Raw genomic sequence first — 21,201 nt, forward strand, 5'->3', positions numbered from 1 at the left:
TAAACTACCATGGAGTTTTCTTACTTTGATACAAATAGCATTCAACAGACCGAACAGCCAACCATAAACGTTCTTCAACTCGAAGGTAGTTCATGCGAAACGGACGTATGTCAACTCGTCGTTCGCGCCATTCGCCAAAACTGTTTGGTATTCCCCAACAACGAAAAAGTTCAGCTGCCGGCAAGCATGAGGGTGGTGTGGGAAACAGAATCTATGACGTCATTGAACCCAGGATTTATTTCGGAAATAAATGTCGTTTATTTCACGGGTAACGGTTAGTAAGTATTCAGATTTATCAAAGTACAGATTTATTTTAAAAACATAGTCCATTGTGTATTTTTTAGGAACGTTTTAGACAGTTGTTTAATTTGCTTTTTGTTTACTCTTACTATATATTAATTTCAAAATTCTGAATTGGTAAAATTTTTAAATAAAATCAAAACTTTATATTAAGAAGTCAACTGGAAGCTGATTCTATTGCACTGGATGAAAACACAAAACATCAGAGATGTAGTAGAGAAAACTTCTTTTAAGTTTGTAGAAAAACTTACTACTTACTTCAACAACACCCCAAGCTACAAGACTACGTCATCAGTCCGACAGTGCGCCCCAGTGACCACCGTCACCATGACGACCAACTTCACCAAGATAACATCCGTTTTTATGAAAAACATTGACAATGACGTCACAGACGAAGATCAGATTAAGAAGATTGTCGGGTTTGCAGCTTTTCTGGCGTTCGGATGCACACTTGATTCCAAATCGAGAAATATTTTCACCGCATGGTGGCACGATGAGTTTCCGGGGATTTTAGAAGAAAATCCGTGGGAATTGTTCTACGAAGATGGTTGTTTTGTTGCAGATGAAAACAAATTTGAATCTTCACCGGACGGCTACGTGCAAACTCCACATTACTTTCAGGTAAAACTTGTTATGATTTTGTTAAATTATTTTGATGCAAATTTTGTAAGGTTTGTTCATTTAAACTAAAGTGAAAAATAAAGAATCTGAAACTAATGATTCTTTATTTAAGACTGAGGTTTAATTTCAACAGTTCAAATTAAACTAGCTGTAAACAAAAAGGTAAGAAAGTTGCTGAAACTGATGCTGGACAACGGGCACCACTGCCACGTGGTTGGTCCGCCGGGTAGCGGCAAGTCCTCTTTGATCCGCCACGTCACGAACAGGAGCGATGACGTCACGACGCACCAGTGCTCGATCGCGTCATCGTGCGGAAGCGTGTGGAACGACGTCATAATGCAGAGCGTGACGTGGCAGCACGGAGAACTGTACTCGCCGAAATCGTCGCTTGGTGGCGGCGGGAAGAAGCTCGTTTGTTTTGTCGATGACGTCAGTGTGTCACGTGGCGAAGGAGAAAGTTTGTTTATATTATAAAAATTTATATAGGTATATTAAGATTTAAGTTATTTTACTCCAACTAAAAATTTTATTATTTTGCTTCGAAAGTAATTGACAGTGTATAAAGATCTATGATAAAAACTAAATAGTTTTAAAACAAGGTTTTTATACTTTTTGATAAACAAACAGTTTAAACTAAAAACGCATTCTTAATACAAATCTTAACTGTTAAGGAGCTGGGGAGATTATGGAGCTTATTCGTCAGCACAAAAACAATGAAGCTGTGGTGAACCCTCGCACTTACGAAATTGAAAAAGTGACGAACTGCGTCTACGTCACCACATCTTCACCCGGTGATCGCATTGATGAGAGGTTCACTGGAGGCACTTGCGTATTGCACTTACCGTATCCGTCTGTTCAGGACCAGCAGAGTATTTTTAGGTTTGTGTACACACTACCATTTACTTTGTTTTTATGTACTTAAACCGTTTTTATTGTGTTTGTCTTTAATTTTGTGCGTTTTAGGTGTGCATTGATGGACAGATTTAAGAAAAAGTCATCAGTCGATGATAACTGCAACGTTAGTTTTATTTACATGTCTGAAACGAAAACTTGCAGTTAAATCTATCAAAATGATCTTCAGCTTAACTCTGTTTCAACTTAGAGTGATATTTGTTAATTCACAGTTTTTAGTTTTTACTATGTATTTTTGTAAAACTATTCGATATGTGATTTAATTTATTTGATTAGATTGGTTTGCCTTTAGAAACAATGCATTGTTTTCTAGGAGCTGTTGACTAACATAGTTGATGCAACAATAGGATTGCAAACAAGACTGCGTCATATTTACATGGAAAACAAAAAAACAAATTACTTTTTTTCCTTACACGATCTAAAGATGGTTTTTGACGGAATTATGACGTCATTAGGATCTGATGAGAAAAACCTAATGCTGTTGTGGAAGCATGAGTGCGAATGGGTTTATTGTAAAAAACTGGTCAGTGTGAAACTTTTAAACAGTTTAAAACTAAATAAACTTTAGAAAAGCTAATAGAAATAAACACCTTTAATGTTTTCTTAGTTTGTTTTATTTGTATATGATATTATGAAATTTTAATATAAAGTATATAGTTATTGTGTATAAAATTTATACAATGAAATAAAAGGTTTCATAAATTTATTAAATTAAACTTACCAACAAATGCCTTAAGTTTTGTATATTTTTTAAAGATATTTTGCCTTAAATATGAAAAAAAGGACGAAATTATCAAAGCTAGTTTTTACAGGAAAGTCAAGTTGACAAAGAAAAGTACGAGGCTGAAATTCAATCTTCAGTGAGAAAGCATCTGACCAACCACAAAGAAGCTAAACTGCTGTTAAGTGACAACAAGGTTTTGTTCAGTAGCATCTTCAAAGCCAACAATGGACTTGTTACTGCAAAAAAGTATGATTTATAAATAGTCGTAATTAAAGAATTTGAAAAATCAAAACAATATTTTCTGATGTAAAAAACTAAAGTTTCAGAACTAAGTAATTACTGAAGTGTGATTCATTTTTAAGATATTATCACTAAGTATCTCATGAGCTAGTGACAAAATTAAAAGTTACAACAAATGATGGCTTTACCTAAATTTAACTAAACGTTTCAGCGACTCAAAAGTAGACTCGTACAAACAAACTGAAGATAAAAATAAAGTTAAAAAACTCCTCGAAGAAGCTCTAAAGGTATGATAAACTTAATAAAAGTTTTTTTTTTGAAGCTAAATTTCACTACTTTTAGGAATACAACAACGAAAACGCAACAATTGGCATGATGTTTTATGACGTCACAATAGACACTGTTTGCAGGTTGAGCAACTTTTTGTGCAGAAAAAACTGTCATGCCTTGTTACTTGGTAATGGAACTCCGGTTCACGCGACGAAATATGCTGTTTTAGGTTAATATGAGCTGCTTGTTTTTTGTTATGTTACTTGATCTGTATTATAATTTTGCACAACACTAATTGGTCAGCTTTGGCTAAAAATTTGTAAACTAAAAGAAATTAAAAAAGTATAAGTTTTTGGAGATATTCAGACTTCTATAATATTTCTATTTAAAATTTTCGTTTTTATTATAAAGTTCAGAGCTAAACTTCAAAAAGCAAAATACGATAGATTGGTCTTTATTCATTAATTTTAAGAATTTATTTATAAAAAAAGATATTGTTTTTGTTTTATCTATAAATATAAAATATTTTAGCTTCTCATCTCAGTGAAAACTGTCTGACTCGCATACGAATACCGGAAACCGATAAAGATGTTTCATTTTTAGCGAATTTCCAAGAATTTATAGTAGAAACATTGATGAAGTCAGCACTAAAAAATCAAGGTCATGTAGTTCTTATCGAAGAAAACAAGTTGGTGTTTCTATGTAGTATTAAAATCTTTGAAAAACTTTAAAACTTTTAAGTTTAAAATATAAATAGCTAATTGTACCTCATTTATAAGTTATTTATTTTATAAAGCAAGTTTTAAATTACTTTAACTTTCAAAAGTTATTTGACAAACCAGAGTTTACGACATTTAAAGTAAGTTGTCATCTTTTCAAGCTGTAATACTAAAAGCAACTATAATTGATATAATATCTAAACCGTTTTTTAAGACGTCAAAACAATTTTTAGAACTTTTTTCTGATAAAATTCGAAAAACTAAAATAAATAAAAACTATACGTAATTTGTTCTGTATTTTATTGGTATAAGTCTATAAAACAGAAAAGTCAACTTAAAAACCAGTTTTGTTACACCTTTAACAAAAGCAAAGTTATTCAAAATAAACTCTGTGTATTTTAAAACTTTTATGTTGAAGCAAGTCATAAAAGAAATTACAATTTTCAGAAGTAATTTCATACATAATTCATGAAAGCACATAAGTAACCAAGTATACTTTTTTCAGTCACATAACACCAGAATGTCTGACTTTAGTTGAACAGCTGGTCAAGCATCAAACTGTACCAAGGAACATATTTACCAAAAGTCAGATAAGAACCATTTCAAACTCCATGAAAGGTCTTGAGGAAGATCTTACTAATGAGAGCGCTTGGAATATGTTTGTCGAAAAAGTTATGGGAAATGTTCACTTTGTCTTCATTTATTCTAAATCAGGTAAAATGTTTTTTGTTCGAATTTTTCTAATTAGTTTTTACAGTTTATTGTTTTAATTTCAATCTAATCTAATAACTGTATGAAAAATTTGATTAGTTCATTTTTAATAGTTTCATGAACACAATAAATTAAATTACAGTGTTTCTGGAACTTGGTACTTTTTCAAGCAAAATAAATGTTGTATATGTACAATCTATAGTAACATTTTTTTTTATAACTAGATAATGCAAAAAATTGAAAAGAAGTCCTTAAAGCTTATATAAAGTAGTTTTATAAAACTGCATTAGTTTGATAGAAATAATAAAAGTAAATAAGAAAGAACTTTATTTGTCCCCAACACACTAATTATAAAAAACATGTAAAAAAGTATGAATTAAGTTTAAGTAACAATTACTTTTACAAATCAGACTTTCTTCTAAACCACCGCAAATTGCCCAATCTATTCAACCGAATGCAGACAATCAACTTCGGTGATTGGCAGCAAAACCAGCTGGTAAGTAACGCCATGCTGCACCTAGAACACATGGATTGTGACGTCATAAACAAAGAAAATGCGGCTCACCTGTTGGCTGACATGCACACGACTCTGAAGGCGAAGGAGAAAGAAATTGGAGTTGGGTTTGTTTTTGAAAAATATAGTGATTTGTTTACATTAGTTCTACTAAACAAACTCTTGTAGTTGTAACATATCTTACCAAAGGTAGCATGTAAACGATTAATATAAATACTTTAAAAGTATTTTAGTTGAAATATAACTTGTCACAACTTGTAAACATTTAAGTGTTATTAATAAATTCTTTGAGTTTCTCTATAAATCAATCACACAAACTTTTGCAGTAAAGCTTGATATCACAGCGTTTAATGCTTATAACAAGTTATTTTTTTAGTCACAATAACAAAATAAAGCAACTTAAATGACTTCAAAAGTATCTAACAGTTTAACCTCTAGTAAAATATTGTGTTAGTTTGATGATTATTTTTTCAGAACTGAAGGTCTTTCGAGCAACCACAAGTTCGAAAAGTTCGTTGAGAATTTCGTCAAGATTTACAAGAGACGCCGTGATGAAATTATAACAACAAACGATGCAGCTGCAAGAGCACTTGAAGTGATAACAGAGAAGAATTTACAAGCTGAAAAAATACAAGAAGAAATAGAAAAAGAAGAACTTGTTGGTGCCGTTTTATTATTAAACTTAACACTATACAATATTTATCACTAGTTATGACTTTTAAATCAAAAGTAAACATATGTAGTTATATTGTAAGTAGACAACTTTTAAATATAAAAATAAACTGTTTTTAAATAAGCTTCTTGCTAAAAATTATATGTATTTACAAATTTGAGCACAAACTTACAAATGTTTAGGTATTAGAAGAACACAGAAAAAGCACTTCAAATCTTTTGAGTCAAATTGGCCAGGAAGTGCTTATTACGAACCAGCAGGTTACAAACTAATACTTACAGTATAAAACATTCAAATTTTCAGTAAACTTTAGATTGAAATAAATTTCGATTACTTAAGATGTATGAATAACTTTGGTAAGATATCATTTCAAACTATTCTATAAAATACTTATATATTGAAACCGATAAGTTAGTTCATTAAGGTTTAATAGGTTACTTTTTTTATTAATTCTATAATAAGTAGATTATGTACTGTGCACACTGTAACCAACTTTGATTAAATTTTGAATAAAATTAAAACTCTTCATTTGTTTCAGACTTGGTTAGTTGAAAAACAAACAGCCAAGTTGCGAAAGCTGCACGATTACCTCCCCCAGTTCGAGCTTGCTCACGAGAGGGCGCTGTTCAAATCTGAAGCGATAGTGGTTGATGTTAAGAAGCTCGTCACAGAAATTAATCCTCATGTTAGTAATGATAAGAAAACGTATGGTTAATGATATTTTTCAAAAAGATACGATTAAATTGCACTGCGGTGCTATTGAAAGCTTAGACTAAAAATCAGCTTCTACAACGCTTCTTAACGGTCGCGCTTACCTAATGTTTGATTTGAAATTATAAAAGTGCCAGTGTATGGTTTTTTGAATCTAAATAAAGCAAATTAAAAACAGTCTACTTTTTACTGAATAAGAATAGTCGAGCAAGTCTAACAACATGTAAACAACAACAGGAAATAAGCAAGTTGAGAGAAGTAGAAGAGCCGTGCCCTGAGGTCGAGGAACTGTTAGCTTGCGTCATTCTGATACTGAAATCACCGAACCGTGTCGACGTAACGTGGAAAAAAGGCGCAAAAAGAATCATGGCCAACATCGACCGGTTTCTCAACCAGCTTTCAAAGTTCGACGAACAGTTGCTGGATAAAGTGGGTTTTTGTAAAAGTAAAATATTTTACAAACAGCATTGTAAACGAAATTTTTTCGAAAACACTAACATAAAATTTAAAAAGTTTGGTTTCAATTTCTAACGTATAATTTTCACTACCTAAATTTTTAAAGAATTAAAACATTTTGCTTGAATTGTTCTGCTTTTAACTTTAAAGCTACCTGTAGTTTAAGTTATTTCTTATGAACTAGAAACAACTACTTCAAAGTGCAAATTCAAAATGTCATAATTTATTTAGTTATCCACTTATATCTTTTAACAGTCCCATTTTGTCAATCTAAAACACCACTTTAATTTTAAGTCTTTTTATACAATTTAAAGGCAACTATGGACGAATTAGAAGCAATCACTTCAAAACCCAACTTCAACAAACCGTTCATTGTTGAAAACTGTTACGGTTTTAGAATTGCAGGTATGAAAACCTAAATTCTTTAAAAATATTATTAAACTAAGAAAATTTATAACTTTATAAAACTAGTTCTATAATATTCCAAAACTTAAAAATTGTTTATTGTTGAAACAAACTGTTTGTTTAAACATAAAAATAGCAATTAATGTGTTGACATTAAGTTCCATAACTTTTTTGCAGGAAACTTGTTTGAATGGGTCGCGGGCGTAATGCTTTATAACACCACTGTAGTAGAAAGAGTCAGACCTTTGAAAGAACGAACTAAAACAATTGCAGATTTAATTGGTAAGCATACTTTGTTATTCTTAACTTGTTTGCATCATTTAAAGTCTCTGTTTTAAGTTTATAAGAGCAAAAAAACTTTATATTTTACATTAAAGTGTTAGCTAAAACGTAATTTTAGGAGTTGAGAATTACAACTAAAATAGTATAAAAATTTTGTTTAATTACTTTTAAATAGTAAAAAATGAAAAAACTATCAATATTCAAAGTTCAAAACAGTCAATAGATAGATTGACTATGATTTCTTCGCAGTTAAAGAAAAATCCAATCTGAAGCAGCTCGAAGAGAAGAAGGAATCGTTAGAAATGAGACTTGCCGAGCTGGAAGTTACTTTCGAGAGTGCGACGGTCGACAAGAACAACCAGTTGAGAAAAATCGACGAGATGATGACCAGCGCCAAGTTCACTGCGCAGCTGAAAAAGTGTTTGGTTCGTGAAGAGCAACGCAACAAAAGTATTGTCGGTATGTTGTGTTGATTTTATGTTTTGTCTTACTTTTGTTTACAATTTCAAACAAAATTTGATTTAAACTTTAGCTTCTGTTATAATTTATAGTATTGTTTTCAGTATATACTACATAAAACCGAAAAATTAACTCATTTTTTCCGTTTGGATTATCACCTTCAAAACTAAATAGCAATTAGGTGTTTTATACAAGCTTAAAAGCTAAAATTTTAATAAAGATAGTTTTATGCAGCGTTTTAGTACTTATAGATTATAATATATTGATAAGTCAGACTTAGCTCAGAATTTTAATTGATGTTATCGCATATAACAAAATAATCTGAACAGATCTAAGTAATGTAAATAACTATACTGTATTAACGATAAGTTAAATTTTCTAAAGTCAGCTAAAACGTAAAGTTACAACAAGCATTAATAAATATAAAAATTTTACTCATACACAGACTCGTTCAACAACCGGATGTCTTGGTTGCTAGGCACGACTTGTTTGGGGGCCGCCTTGGCAACATACGTCATCAGCATGCCTCCCGCATTCGCTCGTTCCATTACGTCACACTGGTGGCCGATGGAATGCATTCACAAAAGGGAAATTCCCCTCGTGTTCAGTCACGTGGAACCGACGGTTGACGGTCACGTGGTTGATTTCGTTGTGAAGGATAGTGAAGGTTAAGTTTTAAGTAAATTATAATTTTTTGATCCTTGATTTCTGAAGTTTTTAAACGAATACGAGTATCAACATTAATATTTATCAAAGTATACATTTTTAATAAAATTGTTTTAAAATTTTTGATCCCTTATAAATACTATAGTGTTTTATTTGTCTTGAGACTCTATATTCTTTTTGAAAGTTAATCTGCGTGAAATTGAAGCAAAATATTTCTTTTTCTATTTACACATTAATAATATTTTGATGCAAAAAACAGCTGAAGAAGATATATCTTCAACTCAACATGTATCAAAACTAATGCTTTCAACAAACTCTGTTTTATCAGAAGAAAAAGGCAAACAAGTTTTTGAAAATAAGAATAAAACGACTGTTTTAAATTTTTCTGATTTAGAACATATGAAATCTTTTGAAGAAACAGTAAGTTTGTGATATAAAAACGATTAAATGCAGTTTATTACAGACATAACGTTTTAAACACTTAATTTTTTAAGTTTTGTAATGCAATACTTCTGACTTGTGTTTAGACTTTCACAATATTTAACAAATAGAAGCTGATTAACTGTTTGTTGCGAGTTATTGCCAGTGATGATCAGTTGGAAGGTTTCGAAGCTTTAGGACTTACAATTGACCAGGTAAGAATTTTTTATAGGAAGCGTGTTAAAACTAAAGCAAATGTAAATTCATCAATACCAGCAATAAATAAATTATAATTATCTAAAAATATTTTCGTTTTAAAACTAACTCTCACTTAAATCTTACTTTAAGTAACCTGTAATAGAAGTAAAGAATTTTTACACTTTTGTTCATGTTAGAGTTAAATGGAGCTTATATTAAGAAAACTATTTTTATAGATGAAAAATCTAGTTGTTTCGAGCTGTTGTATGGATAAAACACAGCTGGTTATAGACAAAAACAATGACTTTGTCATACCAGATGATGAAAACACAGTAGTTATTAAATTACCAGAAAAAATTGACACATATCTGCTTGAAGATATGAAGAAAAATATACTCGATGGTAATTTATTTGGTTTTTAGTATAAGATGTGTTTATTATCTATCATTTAATTACTTACAGGTTTTAGCAATCCAAACATAATTTGTAATGATTCTGCATAAGTTATGCGATTGTAAAAATTAAAAAAACTATCATATTATAAATAATATAACTATAATACTAATAATATAACTATTATTTTGTTCAGTTCCTGACTTTTTTTTAAACAGAAATAGATGCATGCAAAACATTTAATCATTTTTTGTTTTACAGGCAAGCACTTAGTGCTGGAGAATTACAATTCACACAACTGTGTCTACTTCCAGTCACTTATTGAACGGTCAACTATCAAGGAAGATGATGATCTTTTAACTGTTAACTTTAATAGTGAAGTTTTGAAAGTACAAGAAACTTTTAGGTTAGATTAAAATGAATACATGTAATTTTACATCTAAAATTATACCTCTGAAACACCTTATAGTAATGCTTTTATTTTTTGCGGTCGATTAATATTAATACGCGACTTTATTACGACTCAAAGTATATCTCTTATAGTGGAAATAGTTTATTAGAAATGTTTTTTATAGCAATCACCAGAAAAGTTTGTTTTCCGTCATTACAACTAGTTGTGCGGAAGATAACTAATTGATTGGTGGGTGTTTTAGTTTGTTCTTAATAGAAATAAAAACATTTTAAACAGATTAACATTGAAAACCAAACAAGAAAGTATCAAAAATTTCCACCCTGAATTACTGTCCTCTGCAGTCGTTTTCAACGTTGACTACGATTTCAAACAACTACATGTGAGATGGTCTAACTTATTTCGATTTTTTTAAGTATTTTAACATTTTAACTTTAGGAAAAACTGCTAAATGTTGCTGTACAAAAACTGCGGCCGAAACTTTTCAAGCAAAAATGTCAATTGATAACGAAGATGAATAAACAAAAAGAAAAGTTGGTTGAATTTAACAGCTCACTGTGTAGAGTTTTGACCGAGGAGAAGCCAGAAAAGGATAATGAAGAGTTTACAACATCAGTTACCAAACTTGTTGATGAAAAAACAAATGTATGAAGTTTATATTAGAAATAGTATTTATATGTCAAAATAGATACCGTAAAATTTATAAAGTTTTAAAGAAACCTGTACTAAAAGATAGCTTTCTTTTTATTTTTAACTTATATTTTACTGTGTACTAAAAAGCAGATTTAATTACTTTTGATCTTTTTGTAGGTTGAAAAATCATTAAAGGTAACAGAAGACTCAATAAAAGAAATCGACAAAATAATCAAAGGATATCAGCCAATAGCATTCAAGGGTTCTATGCTGTACTCTGTATGTATGAGTGTTGCAAATATATCTGAATACTACATTGTGAGTTAAATCGTAACTAGTAATGAAAGTTTTAGTTGTAACTTGTAGATAATACTTCCTTTACTTAAAGTAACTTAACACTTTTATACTCACGTAGGAAGCTCTTTCTCAGCTGTTGTTAACTTATATCAAACATAGCCGTTATTAGTTTATTTTTCAATACCTAGTAAAACAATTTTTTTTAACATAGAAATAACTCATTTATAGGTATCACAAACGTTCTTTTTGAAACTGTTTGAATCTGCTTTGAGTGTAGAAACTCTAGTAAAAGAATCACAACGATCTGACAAGGACCAAACATCTAGTCCAGATGAGTTTCAAGGTTTACGCTTAGAATTATAAATTTTTCAGAGAGTATTTTTTATTTTTCAGTAAGCATAAAAAACTTTAGAGCATATCGATACGAACAACACTTTAATCTTTACGTTGATAGTACATTTAGATTATTTTTTTAATTATTTCTTAAAAAAGTTCCAACTCAGAATAATACATTTGTGCTTATTCTACAAAAAAAAGCAGTTGTGTATTTTTTTTTTGTTTTTACTATTTGTTAAGATTTTGTAAAGAAATCTATAGTTCCTTGTTTAATATCTGTAAAGTTTAAATCTAAACAGCAGAAGAAGTAGTAACTCCACAATCTATATCAGTAAACGATGTAAGTTACGATGAAGCTAATTATCATGAAGTGGAAGAAATAAGTTTGAATTTGACAAGAGAAATATTTTTGTATTTACACGGAAGGTATGTTACATAGTATCATTACTTTGTTTTAAGCTTTTTCTGAAAAATAAACAATTTAAGATGAATTTTATCTTTAAATCATAATTCGTAAAAAATGACCAGTTCACAAAAATTTTTCGGAAAGTGTGCACAGAAGTTTGCATACAAATTTTAACAAGTAGTAAGAATACTGCTAAATAAATATATAGTACGTCTTTAATTGTTTTCAAAACAAAATTTTGACAGTTTTTTAAGTGGTTTTAGCTCACTGTTTACAAACAAAATAACTAAGTTACAGTAAGAAAAAACTAGAAGTACAAAAGTCTGTATTAAACTCTATATAGTTTTATTTTAGTATGTATTGTATTGTGCACAGCTTAATAAAAGTTAATTACTAATCTAGGTGATTATCTTCATTTTTTACAGAGTCGTTCCGCATCATCGGCTCGTTATGACGTCATACTTCATGATGACGTCACAATCCAGCCAACTACCCGATCCTCCGTTCACTCCTGAAGAACTAAAAATTTTCATGAGCAGTGATGTTGAACAAAAAGTAGAAACTTGTGATGAAATGAAGGAACCTGATTGGTTGAGTGAAGAAATTTGGACAATGTTACTGGCTGCTTCTAACTGTTTGGATGGAATTTGCGAGAAAATATTTTCGAATTATAAAGTAGCTGAATTGATGAAAGAGTGGTTTTTGAGTGAAAAACCTGAGGTACATTGTTAACTAATACTTGAAATTAAATCTAAAGTGTTTTTAAATAAATCGAGTATTTTAATAATAGTTCTTTATATGCTATACTTATTATTATTAAGCTTAACAAACTGTACTATTAATACTTTTTTTTATCATCAAAGACTTATAATTACCTGATTATTGATAAGTTTAATTTTTATTGCATTCCGCCAAAAGCAATAGTAGAGTTTAAAGACTTTTAAACTTATAATTTCAGTTTTGTTTGAATATTAAGTAGCAATAAAAAAATTAGAAAAATTTGTACTTAGTAAGTTTTTAATTTAGCAATAAAAAGAAGTTAATTTACAGACAGAAGAATTATCGGTATTTGATGGAACTAGGTCTCAAAGAAAATGGTTTTATAAACTTTTGTTGATAAAAATAATGAAGCCTGAAAGACTTGAATACTGTATGAAGCTATATGTAGAAAATAATATCAATTTAATTCCCGATCTTAGACAAGTATGTTTATAAGCATTTTAACTTTATCAAGACCTAGCTCAGACTATATTAACTTGTTCTATTTAGGTTTTTTTTAAACAAACAAAACTTAAAATGCTCTATTTAGTAAGTAATTTACACATTTATCATGGTTTTAGTATATAGAATTCATCAAATTAAGTTTAAACAGTAAATAACACTGTAGATATCACTGGACGGCTTGTTAAGAAAAGTTGCAAAATTCGGAAGCATTGTTTTTGTTACGTCAAACGATAGAAAATATGAAACTGAAAAAATTGAAGACTTAATCAAAAATATTTCAGAAAAGTTAGTTCCTACTGTTTGTAATAACTTGTTTTTATAGTTTTTTGTCTTAGCTCAAAAATATTGTTCGATTTACTGAAATGTAAAGAGCTTATTTAAATGATAATAGTGTAGAAATTAGAAACTTTATTTACTATCAGGTTTAAACCTGGTAGTAAATAAAGTATTTAACTTGTACATTATTATTAATTAATAACTTGTATAATAACTAACTTTGTTAGTATATATTTAAAATATTTTTTTTGTAATGTAGATTTTTTTTAAGGAAAAAAATACCTTTTAAAGAAGTAAGCTTAACTGATGAAAATAACTTTTTCCAAATCATCAATGACTCCCAAAATGAAAACTCTTGGATATTAATAAACCATGTCGAAAATTCTCCAGAAAGGTAATTACAAATTAAGCTCTGTAAATTAATAAAAACTAAAAGTTATTTGTGAGCTATAAACTCAGTGTAAAGGCAGTTTCAGTTGCTTAACTAAAAAAACTTTATTATAAACAACTGCTTTAAAATAAGTTTTAAGACCAAATTTATAACTTTTATCTTGTGGCTCTTAATGCAGTTATCTCGAAGAAATCAACAGCTTACTTGAGAGCAAAACAGACAACGAATCCAGTGTAATATGGATACATGTTGGAAACAATAACAAGTTACCTCATAAACTGTACGGTGAATATTACACAGTAACAAAAGAGTACCTGTGTGATGTTGCACAAAAAGTTGGTATATTAATAAAATACACTCGAGTAAAAATCATTATGAAACAGTGAATAAAGTCAGTATAGTTTAATATTAATTTTAAATTTTTAGGTTGCAATCAGCGCTTCAACAAAAGTTGAAAGTGCTAACTTCAATGAAACTTTGTTCAACTCTTACGCATCGGTATGTTTTGAAATTTTTAGTTTTGATCTTTTTGTTTAGTGTAAATAACTTGGCCCTTTTTTAACTCAACTGAAACTATGGTAATAAATATTTTTAGTAAAAATATTTTGACAGAAAGCTGTTTTATTTTTATTTATGCAAATATAAGTAAACTAGACTTAAAGCAGTGTTCTGAAATATCAAATATAAAATGATATAAAAACTGAAAGTATGTACAAAAATGCAAATAAAAATGTTAATATCTTCAACAGTTTATAGAAGTTTTGTAAAAAAAAATATTTTAAGTATTAAAAGCAATGCCCAACCTTTTTTTAAATTAAAATGTTTAATAGATCTTTTTTGAGCAAAGCAAGTTTGTTGACGACCCGAAAGTAAGAAGAAATATATTCGGGTTGTGTTTCTGTCATTCCGTGCTGATTTGTCGACTAAATTCTGGTTACTATGGAAACAAAGTTAATTGTCCAATCACGTTGTCGCAATTGCAAAGTGCGGCTAGTTATGTTGTTGATGAAAGTTAGTAATTCAAACATATAATTAAGTATTTTAGTTATGTTGTTTCTTCAAGATAGCAATTACACATATGTATTGTATTTTTTAGCTCTTTAAGAACAACTTTTTTTTTCATTTGCAAATAGCAATTTAAACAAAAGATTTAAAAGATAAAATAAATTTACTAGGTGGAAATGATGAAAAACTGACAGATTTGCTTGCTAATATTTACTGTGAAAACTTTAAATCACCTACTGAACAAGTTAGCTTCATTATGTTTCAATATAAATTTCAGTAAAAGTACATGTTCAACAACTTTATTACAATCTTATACTAAATTTAAAAAATCTTCAAATTTGTTTTAAGTCTTACACGACTTCTATAATGTAGTTTCTAAAGAGTTCATAATATTTTTTTCTAGACACACGTCACTTACTTGTTCGATGACGTAATGAAGCAAGTTTCACGTGACGAATCGGTTGTCATTGGTGACACGTGCGTTCTGCTGCCCCCTGATGGACTCCCTAGTGACGGTCAGTTGACCTGAAAACGAGTTTGAGTTTTTTAAATTAAATATAAAATGGGAAAGTAATTAATCTACTTGGTAAAAAGTGTTTATATATTTTTTTTCAACTTTACTAAAATGATCGTATTTCACAAACAAAAGTATATGCTCGACACAATTATTTTATATATTAGTAGTTTTGTTTTAATAACTCTACAAAGTTACTTAATTATATTATATTAACCAACAGAACTTGTATCTTGGCTGGAAACATCTTTATCCGATGACTGTTTTGATGAAGTCATTGGTAAAGATGCTTTGAGTCATTTCATAAAAAATCGTTCTGAATACCTGATAGACTTATTTGGCAGGCTCGGTGAAGAAACATTAATCAGTTAGTTTATTACTTTGCTGTATTGAGTAAATTGCTTTAACTGTTTTTGTTACATTAGCAAAACAAAGCGTTTTTATTCGTTTACCTAAAGTTAAGACGACTTCAATTTCAAATTTAAACTAAAACATCTTCGTATATTTTTTTTACAAACAGCTTATTTGAATACAGTTATATACTTTAGTCATTCAATTTATAAGTTGAGTAATTTTTATTTTATTGTTTTTCGAACAATCTTTTAGTGTCGGAGGAACTAAATAAAGATGCTACGCGCGATGATTCGCTTCAGTGGGCAATTGACACGTGCAACGAAAAATTCCCGCCATTTTTGAACGTCGATGAAAATCACGTGATTAAAAACTATAGTTTTGTTTACCATGCGCCTTCAGAAATAAGTGTGGACTCACATGCGAAACTTGAAAGAAAAGTTCCCCATTTACCTGAATCAATAGGGTTTGTTGTTTAAAATTAGTAGTTACCCATAAAAAGTTTCAAAAAACTTTAATTAATGAATATTTAAACAATCGAAATTAGACCTTTTAAGCCAGCTTAACTTCTTGTTTTACAAGACAACCAATACTTTATGTGAAAAAAAATGTAGTTTTTTATTTAATTTGCTAGTGTCAAAATTGCATACGTCCTAATCCAACTATTGTTAGTATTTAAGCTGTTTAGTATATTTAAAGTTACTTTTTCTATACTATAACATCTAAACTTGTTTGCTTGCTTAAAAACATCTATTTGACAGACTACATGTAGCAGAGGCTTTTAGGTCTATATACTTACCAAATAACACTTTACCATTAATATTTAAACAAAACATTTTATTAGGTTTGTTCTCCATCAAGAATGTACGGCGTACAATGAATTAATGCGTAAGTGTAGAAACAGTATAAACAAAATCTCATCTTCTAAAGCAAATCAAAGCGAAGCAGCAAATATGTTGAGAAATAATTTTGTACCAAAAGAGTGGTTAGTTTGGTTTTTTTAGTATAACATTTCTTCCATGTTTAACATTGCACTAAAATATTACATTTTTGTAAATTAAGGTTATTAAGTTAAATTTTGATTAAATGATTTAATTATCATATATCTTTATGCAACTTTTTACGAACAAATTTTAGGCTGGTGAATCAAGACAAAATGACTCTCTTAAATGAATGGTTAACAGAAATAAATTATAAGTATTTACAACGACAAAAATGGATCAATCAAGGAATGGTTCCAACGAATAATCACAATCCAGTTGTCAGTTTTATGATGTTACTTTTAATAACTTAAATTATTTGTTTTACACCTTAGACCCCGATTATAAGATTTTTTATCCAATTGCGACTGCTTGTAAACTTAACTTATATTTAAAGAATTAATTCTACTCAAACAAAAAAACTTTCAACTAATTTACAGGGTGTTCTACAACAATTAGATTTAGGATCTCTATTCAATCCTGGTGCTATGATAATTGCGTTGTGCCAAGAAAAAGCTGTTTTACACGAAGTTCATATTGAACAGGTATGTTTTAGTTTATATAAAATCGAGATTCATTAATTATTGTTTTGTAAAAATTGATTTAAAATTATTAAATCTAGTTTTACAAAGGTTATTTCAACAGCGATACTATAAATCTGAATTATTAAACTGAGTATATTTTTGTTTAGTCGAATACAGAGATATTAATTTGGTCTTTAAATTATCTTATACTTAGGCAGTATCGAATTACCAAGTTCTACATTTTTTTTAAGTTTTCAAATAGCTACTAGCTCTTACTTTCTAAACTTTATTGAAAACAACAGCGTAACTTTCAACAGATAACAATAAGAGGTCACATATCAAACGTTGCAGACGACCATCCTGACTACGAAGCAGGAATTAGTGTGAAAAATTGCTATTTAAACAGAGCGGAATGGAACCATGCAGAAAGTAATTTTGTTTATATGTATGATATTACATAAAAGTTTAAATCTTTTGAAAAACTACTTTTAACAATTACTTTTTATTAAAAATTTATTTACTACAAATGAAGAAGTATAAGTTTAGTATGTATTACGAATAGTAAAATAAGTTAGTGTATATAGTTATTAAGCCAAAATGTATTACAGATTTACTAGAAACAAACGCTAGTGCAGTTGAACATGAAATCAGTTTGTATATTTATCCATTTTACAAGCAAGAAGATGATACACAAAACACAAACGTTGTCAATATTCCACTATTTGTCAACAAGGTTAATATTTTGTTTTTCTTTTCTAAACTTAGCTCGTAGCTCGAAACAAATGGTGTTTTACGTACTTTTTGTGGTACTCTACAAAAAAAAAAGATTACTTAAAGCCAGGTGTTAGTAACTCCATAAACTCATTAAGTAGTTTTAAAATGTTTTAAACTGTTTAAAAACTATTTATTGAGTTTACTAAATAATGGTTATATCGCTACATTTTCACGATCAAAGGTTTTAACGACAAATAACATAAAACAAATTTTTAGACCAAAAACAATTTGATTTGCTACGTTGAACTTCCCATGCTTAAGTCAAAACAAAATGTTTCTTACTTGAGGGGAATCCCAGTCGCTACGAACGCGTACCTGACTCTGAAACAACTCTGTGACGTCACTGTAGATAACAACCAATCGGAGACAGTAAGCGATGATTGCCAATTGATGAGAAACGTTAACTCGAGAGTTCGATTCAGTCTTGCCGTGGAATCAGCTAAAAATCTCAATGAACTGGGTCAGTTTTCTGTTTGTAGCTATAAATCAGATGTTGCACTTTTAAAACGAGCAATGCGTGACCAAAACCGGTACATTTATTTTTTGTTTCAAAGTAACTATAGAACTATAACTTTTTTTATTAAAAAAAACTTGTTTTACATTTATTTTGTAACCTACCAAAACAGCTTGTTTAAATTCAAAAGTAGCTAAACTTGTTTTTCTTTTAATTTCAGAAGAGAAGTCGTTTGAAAAAGTCGTAAGCAAAGAAAACCTGGAAGACAAATTGCTTGATTCAGAGAGTGAACAAAGTGAATCGGAAACAAGCAGAAGTTCAAACTTTGTAGAACAAGAAACTCAAAGTGTAGATGAAGCAGGTGACGGTGGAGAAGTCGAAGCCGATCCTTCAACAGACCAAGTCGAAACGAAACCTGTTGGAGGTGAAAGCGAACCAACGATGGAGTTGAACGCCGCAGTGAAAGAAGAAGACGATGAAAACGCAATCTCGTCGAAATCTAATGACAGCTCAGAAAATTCGGATTCAAGTTCGAACGAATCAACAAACGAAAAATCACAATCAAATAGATCACAACAAAATAAGCCTTTTAATCTCAACAAAGACAACAAATCTAGCTCAAATGAGAGATCGCCAAGCTGTGAAAGTTTTGATGAAATTGAAAAAGAATTCGACGATAAGATGAACACATACTCATTAGTGAAAAACAACGCACAAACTGATGTAAGATTATATACTAATTTTAATGTATGAATTTTTTATATGACGTATTATTTTTCAGAGTTCAGGAACATTTTTGAAAGAAATACTTAAGACTTCAAGCGAAGAGGATAGGTTATTTTTATTTAATTTCAGTAAATTTTAGCCTATAGTTCATATATTTGATTTATCAATCATATTAGTTGCCGTTAATGTTCATTGTAGTCAATTATATCTTATAATATAGATATACTTATAACATTAATCTTTCACCTTAACATTACTATTTATATTGGTTTTTAGGTTATGTAGTGTAGTATTTTAATGATAAAAAAGTAAATATAATAGCATCTTTAAAATTGTTTTTCTAAACAAAAGTTTGTTATTTTTAAAATCTTAATGACTATGGATTTCTACTCTTTTGAAAACTGTATTTATTTAAATTAACAGGAACTCAGATGAATGAAATGAAAACAAAATTAAAAGCTGTGACTAAGTTACTTTTAAACAATTATTTAAAATTACACTTTTGATTTCAAGCTACCTAAAAATAGCTACCTTTTTTAATTATGATGTAAGTTTGCGTCTATGTTTATTTTAATTTACAATGATTTCAATTTTTTTTTCTACTTCTTTTTTGTTAATCTTACCAGAATGTTTTATTGACATTTATTTAAGAATAAAAAATTATCACTAACCTTTAAAAAAATTAACTATTCTATTATTTTTAGATCATTATCTTTAACGCTACCTACTTTGTTATGAATACTTTACCTTTTACTACTTGTTTTCATAATTTTTAGTTTTAACCTAAATATCTTAAGCTTTTATTTTTTTAAACAACTTAATTATTTTCATTTTTAGCCTAATCTATAATTTCTAAAAAACTTTTAATTTTAGAGGATAAATATATTTTGAAATTTTGTAGAGAAAATTGTTCATATTTATTCTTCAACTACTGTTTGCCATTTAGATTATGAAATAAACTTGACTTTTTTTTACATTTGGATAGTTAACAAATTTTAAACTAGTATAAATACTTTCTGAAGCTGTATTGATAAATGTTTATAAAAGACTTATTTATAACTTATGTTAAGCACGCAAATTTTTTCAAAGTTTTATTTTACAAGTGTTTATTTAACTATTACCAATTTACAAAATGTAACATAATCAAGTAGAAGTATAATACTACACTAAACTATATAAAAATAAAATGTAATTTTGAAGTGTGTATTTGAAAAAAAGAACCGGCCCTAACGTAGTTTTAATAACAGATATAGCTGAGATTTGTTAATAAAAAAACTACTAAGGTCTAGTTGGCCACTATGGCTATAAGCTTTTAATGCTTGTATTATATAAATTCGTTTTTTCTTGATTACAAATATTTCTATTTTCACTTTAAAATAAGCTAATATAACTTCGCTCAATTTAAAAGATTTCAAAGAGCTTCAGCTAACCAATTCAGTGGTTTAACAAGTTTGCTGACTGACATCTGTAAGTGATGATTACCCAGCAGTAATAGTATTTTAAACCGTTTATAGTTTTGCAATAAACTTAAGTCACTGAATCGTTTACTTGATGATAATCATTTTGTAAAGTAAGTCGTAAACGTTATGACGCAGTAGTAATTTTGTTACCAGAGTAAGCCTGAAAAACACCAAAAATAATTTCTAAGTTTTTTGTGATTTTATAAAACAAAAACTTTAAAAACTATTTTACTGAAATAAGTGGTTTTTGGTTTATGTTTACGCGCTTTACCTTAAAATGAAACAGTAAGAGCATTTTAAAACTTTATTTTAACAAGTTTTTTTCTATTGAAATGCTGATATGCTTAAACATAGTTTAAAAGTTTTCTAGTTTCAAGAAACTTTAAATTGACTGTGTTTGTTTGTAAAAGATCTTTTTTTCAATAATCATTTATTTACTATAAAATTAAAAATTGCGGAACAAAAACTTTTGATTTGATTTTGTATTAATCGTCAACTTTTAACCAACTTTTTGTCATTAAATCTGTGTGGCTAAGTGTTCCGTACACAATTTCATTAAAAACGGAAGACACAAACTTTGCAAAGTCAGCAGATCCAATAGACGTTTTTACAACTAACGGATCGGGAGTAATTTCATTGAGAACTTCTCTGTCATTTTCAAACATCCTTTTACCTTCTACCAAGAAGTATATAGATTGTACCAATGCCCACACATCAGCTAGCTTGTAGGAAGACTTCCAGATCAATCCTGGCGATCTAAATCCTTC

General features: G+C 29.1%; 1 protein-coding gene across 1 annotated transcript in view; it reads left to right on the forward strand.

Moving 5' to 3' along the window:
• The window catches only part of LOC145840815 (uncharacterized), a 50,550-nt gene extending 31,032 nt beyond the window's left edge, over positions 1-19,518 (forward strand). Inside the window, exons 51-99 of the mRNA XM_082948156.1 lie at positions 49-274; positions 455-921; positions 1,084-1,378; positions 1,593-1,800; positions 1,885-1,939; positions 2,147-2,356; positions 2,646-2,803; positions 3,009-3,084; positions 3,140-3,296; positions 3,599-3,755; positions 4,292-4,500; positions 4,908-5,118; positions 5,486-5,669; positions 5,867-5,944; positions 6,223-6,369; positions 6,633-6,824; positions 7,166-7,256; positions 7,434-7,538; positions 7,788-7,997; positions 8,443-8,664; positions 8,923-9,083; positions 9,215-9,298; positions 9,518-9,683; positions 9,936-10,080; positions 10,363-10,465; positions 10,522-10,728; positions 10,894-11,034; positions 11,242-11,356; positions 11,649-11,775; positions 12,181-12,475; positions 12,806-12,958; positions 13,143-13,264; positions 13,527-13,649; positions 13,825-13,981; positions 14,073-14,144; positions 14,477-14,657; positions 14,822-14,895; positions 15,055-15,166; positions 15,389-15,532; positions 15,772-15,982; positions 16,361-16,501; positions 16,654-16,777; positions 16,937-17,041; positions 17,338-17,449; positions 17,629-17,753; positions 18,011-18,254; positions 18,469-18,971; positions 19,030-19,082; positions 19,398-19,518. Coding sequence (XP_082804282.1) covers positions 49-274; positions 455-921; positions 1,084-1,378; positions 1,593-1,800; positions 1,885-1,939; positions 2,147-2,356; positions 2,646-2,803; positions 3,009-3,084; positions 3,140-3,296; positions 3,599-3,755; positions 4,292-4,500; positions 4,908-5,118; positions 5,486-5,669; positions 5,867-5,944; positions 6,223-6,369; positions 6,633-6,824; positions 7,166-7,256; positions 7,434-7,538; positions 7,788-7,997; positions 8,443-8,664; positions 8,923-9,083; positions 9,215-9,298; positions 9,518-9,683; positions 9,936-10,080; positions 10,363-10,465; positions 10,522-10,728; positions 10,894-11,034; positions 11,242-11,356; positions 11,649-11,775; positions 12,181-12,475; positions 12,806-12,958; positions 13,143-13,264; positions 13,527-13,649; positions 13,825-13,981; positions 14,073-14,144; positions 14,477-14,657; positions 14,822-14,895; positions 15,055-15,166; positions 15,389-15,532; positions 15,772-15,982; positions 16,361-16,501; positions 16,654-16,777; positions 16,937-17,041; positions 17,338-17,449; positions 17,629-17,753; positions 18,011-18,254; positions 18,469-18,971; positions 19,030-19,082; positions 19,398-19,413 — 7,974 coding nt within the window. The 3' untranslated portion in view covers positions 19,414-19,518. The remainder of the gene's footprint in view (positions 1-48; positions 275-454; positions 922-1,083; positions 1,379-1,592; positions 1,801-1,884; positions 1,940-2,146; positions 2,357-2,645; positions 2,804-3,008; positions 3,085-3,139; positions 3,297-3,598; positions 3,756-4,291; positions 4,501-4,907; positions 5,119-5,485; positions 5,670-5,866; positions 5,945-6,222; positions 6,370-6,632; positions 6,825-7,165; positions 7,257-7,433; positions 7,539-7,787; positions 7,998-8,442; positions 8,665-8,922; positions 9,084-9,214; positions 9,299-9,517; positions 9,684-9,935; positions 10,081-10,362; positions 10,466-10,521; positions 10,729-10,893; positions 11,035-11,241; positions 11,357-11,648; positions 11,776-12,180; positions 12,476-12,805; positions 12,959-13,142; positions 13,265-13,526; positions 13,650-13,824; positions 13,982-14,072; positions 14,145-14,476; positions 14,658-14,821; positions 14,896-15,054; positions 15,167-15,388; positions 15,533-15,771; positions 15,983-16,360; positions 16,502-16,653; positions 16,778-16,936; positions 17,042-17,337; positions 17,450-17,628; positions 17,754-18,010; positions 18,255-18,468; positions 18,972-19,029; positions 19,083-19,397) is intronic.
• The last annotated feature ends 1,683 nt before the right edge of the window (positions 19,519-21,201 follow it).

The sequence above is a fragment of the Thalia democratica genome, chromosome 1, assembly GCF_965202585.1.
Source record: "Thalia democratica chromosome 1, ktThaDemo2.hap1.1, whole genome shotgun sequence".
In the NCBI taxonomy this organism is placed as follows: Eukaryota; Metazoa; Chordata; class Thaliacea; order Salpida; family Salpidae; genus Thalia; species Thalia democratica.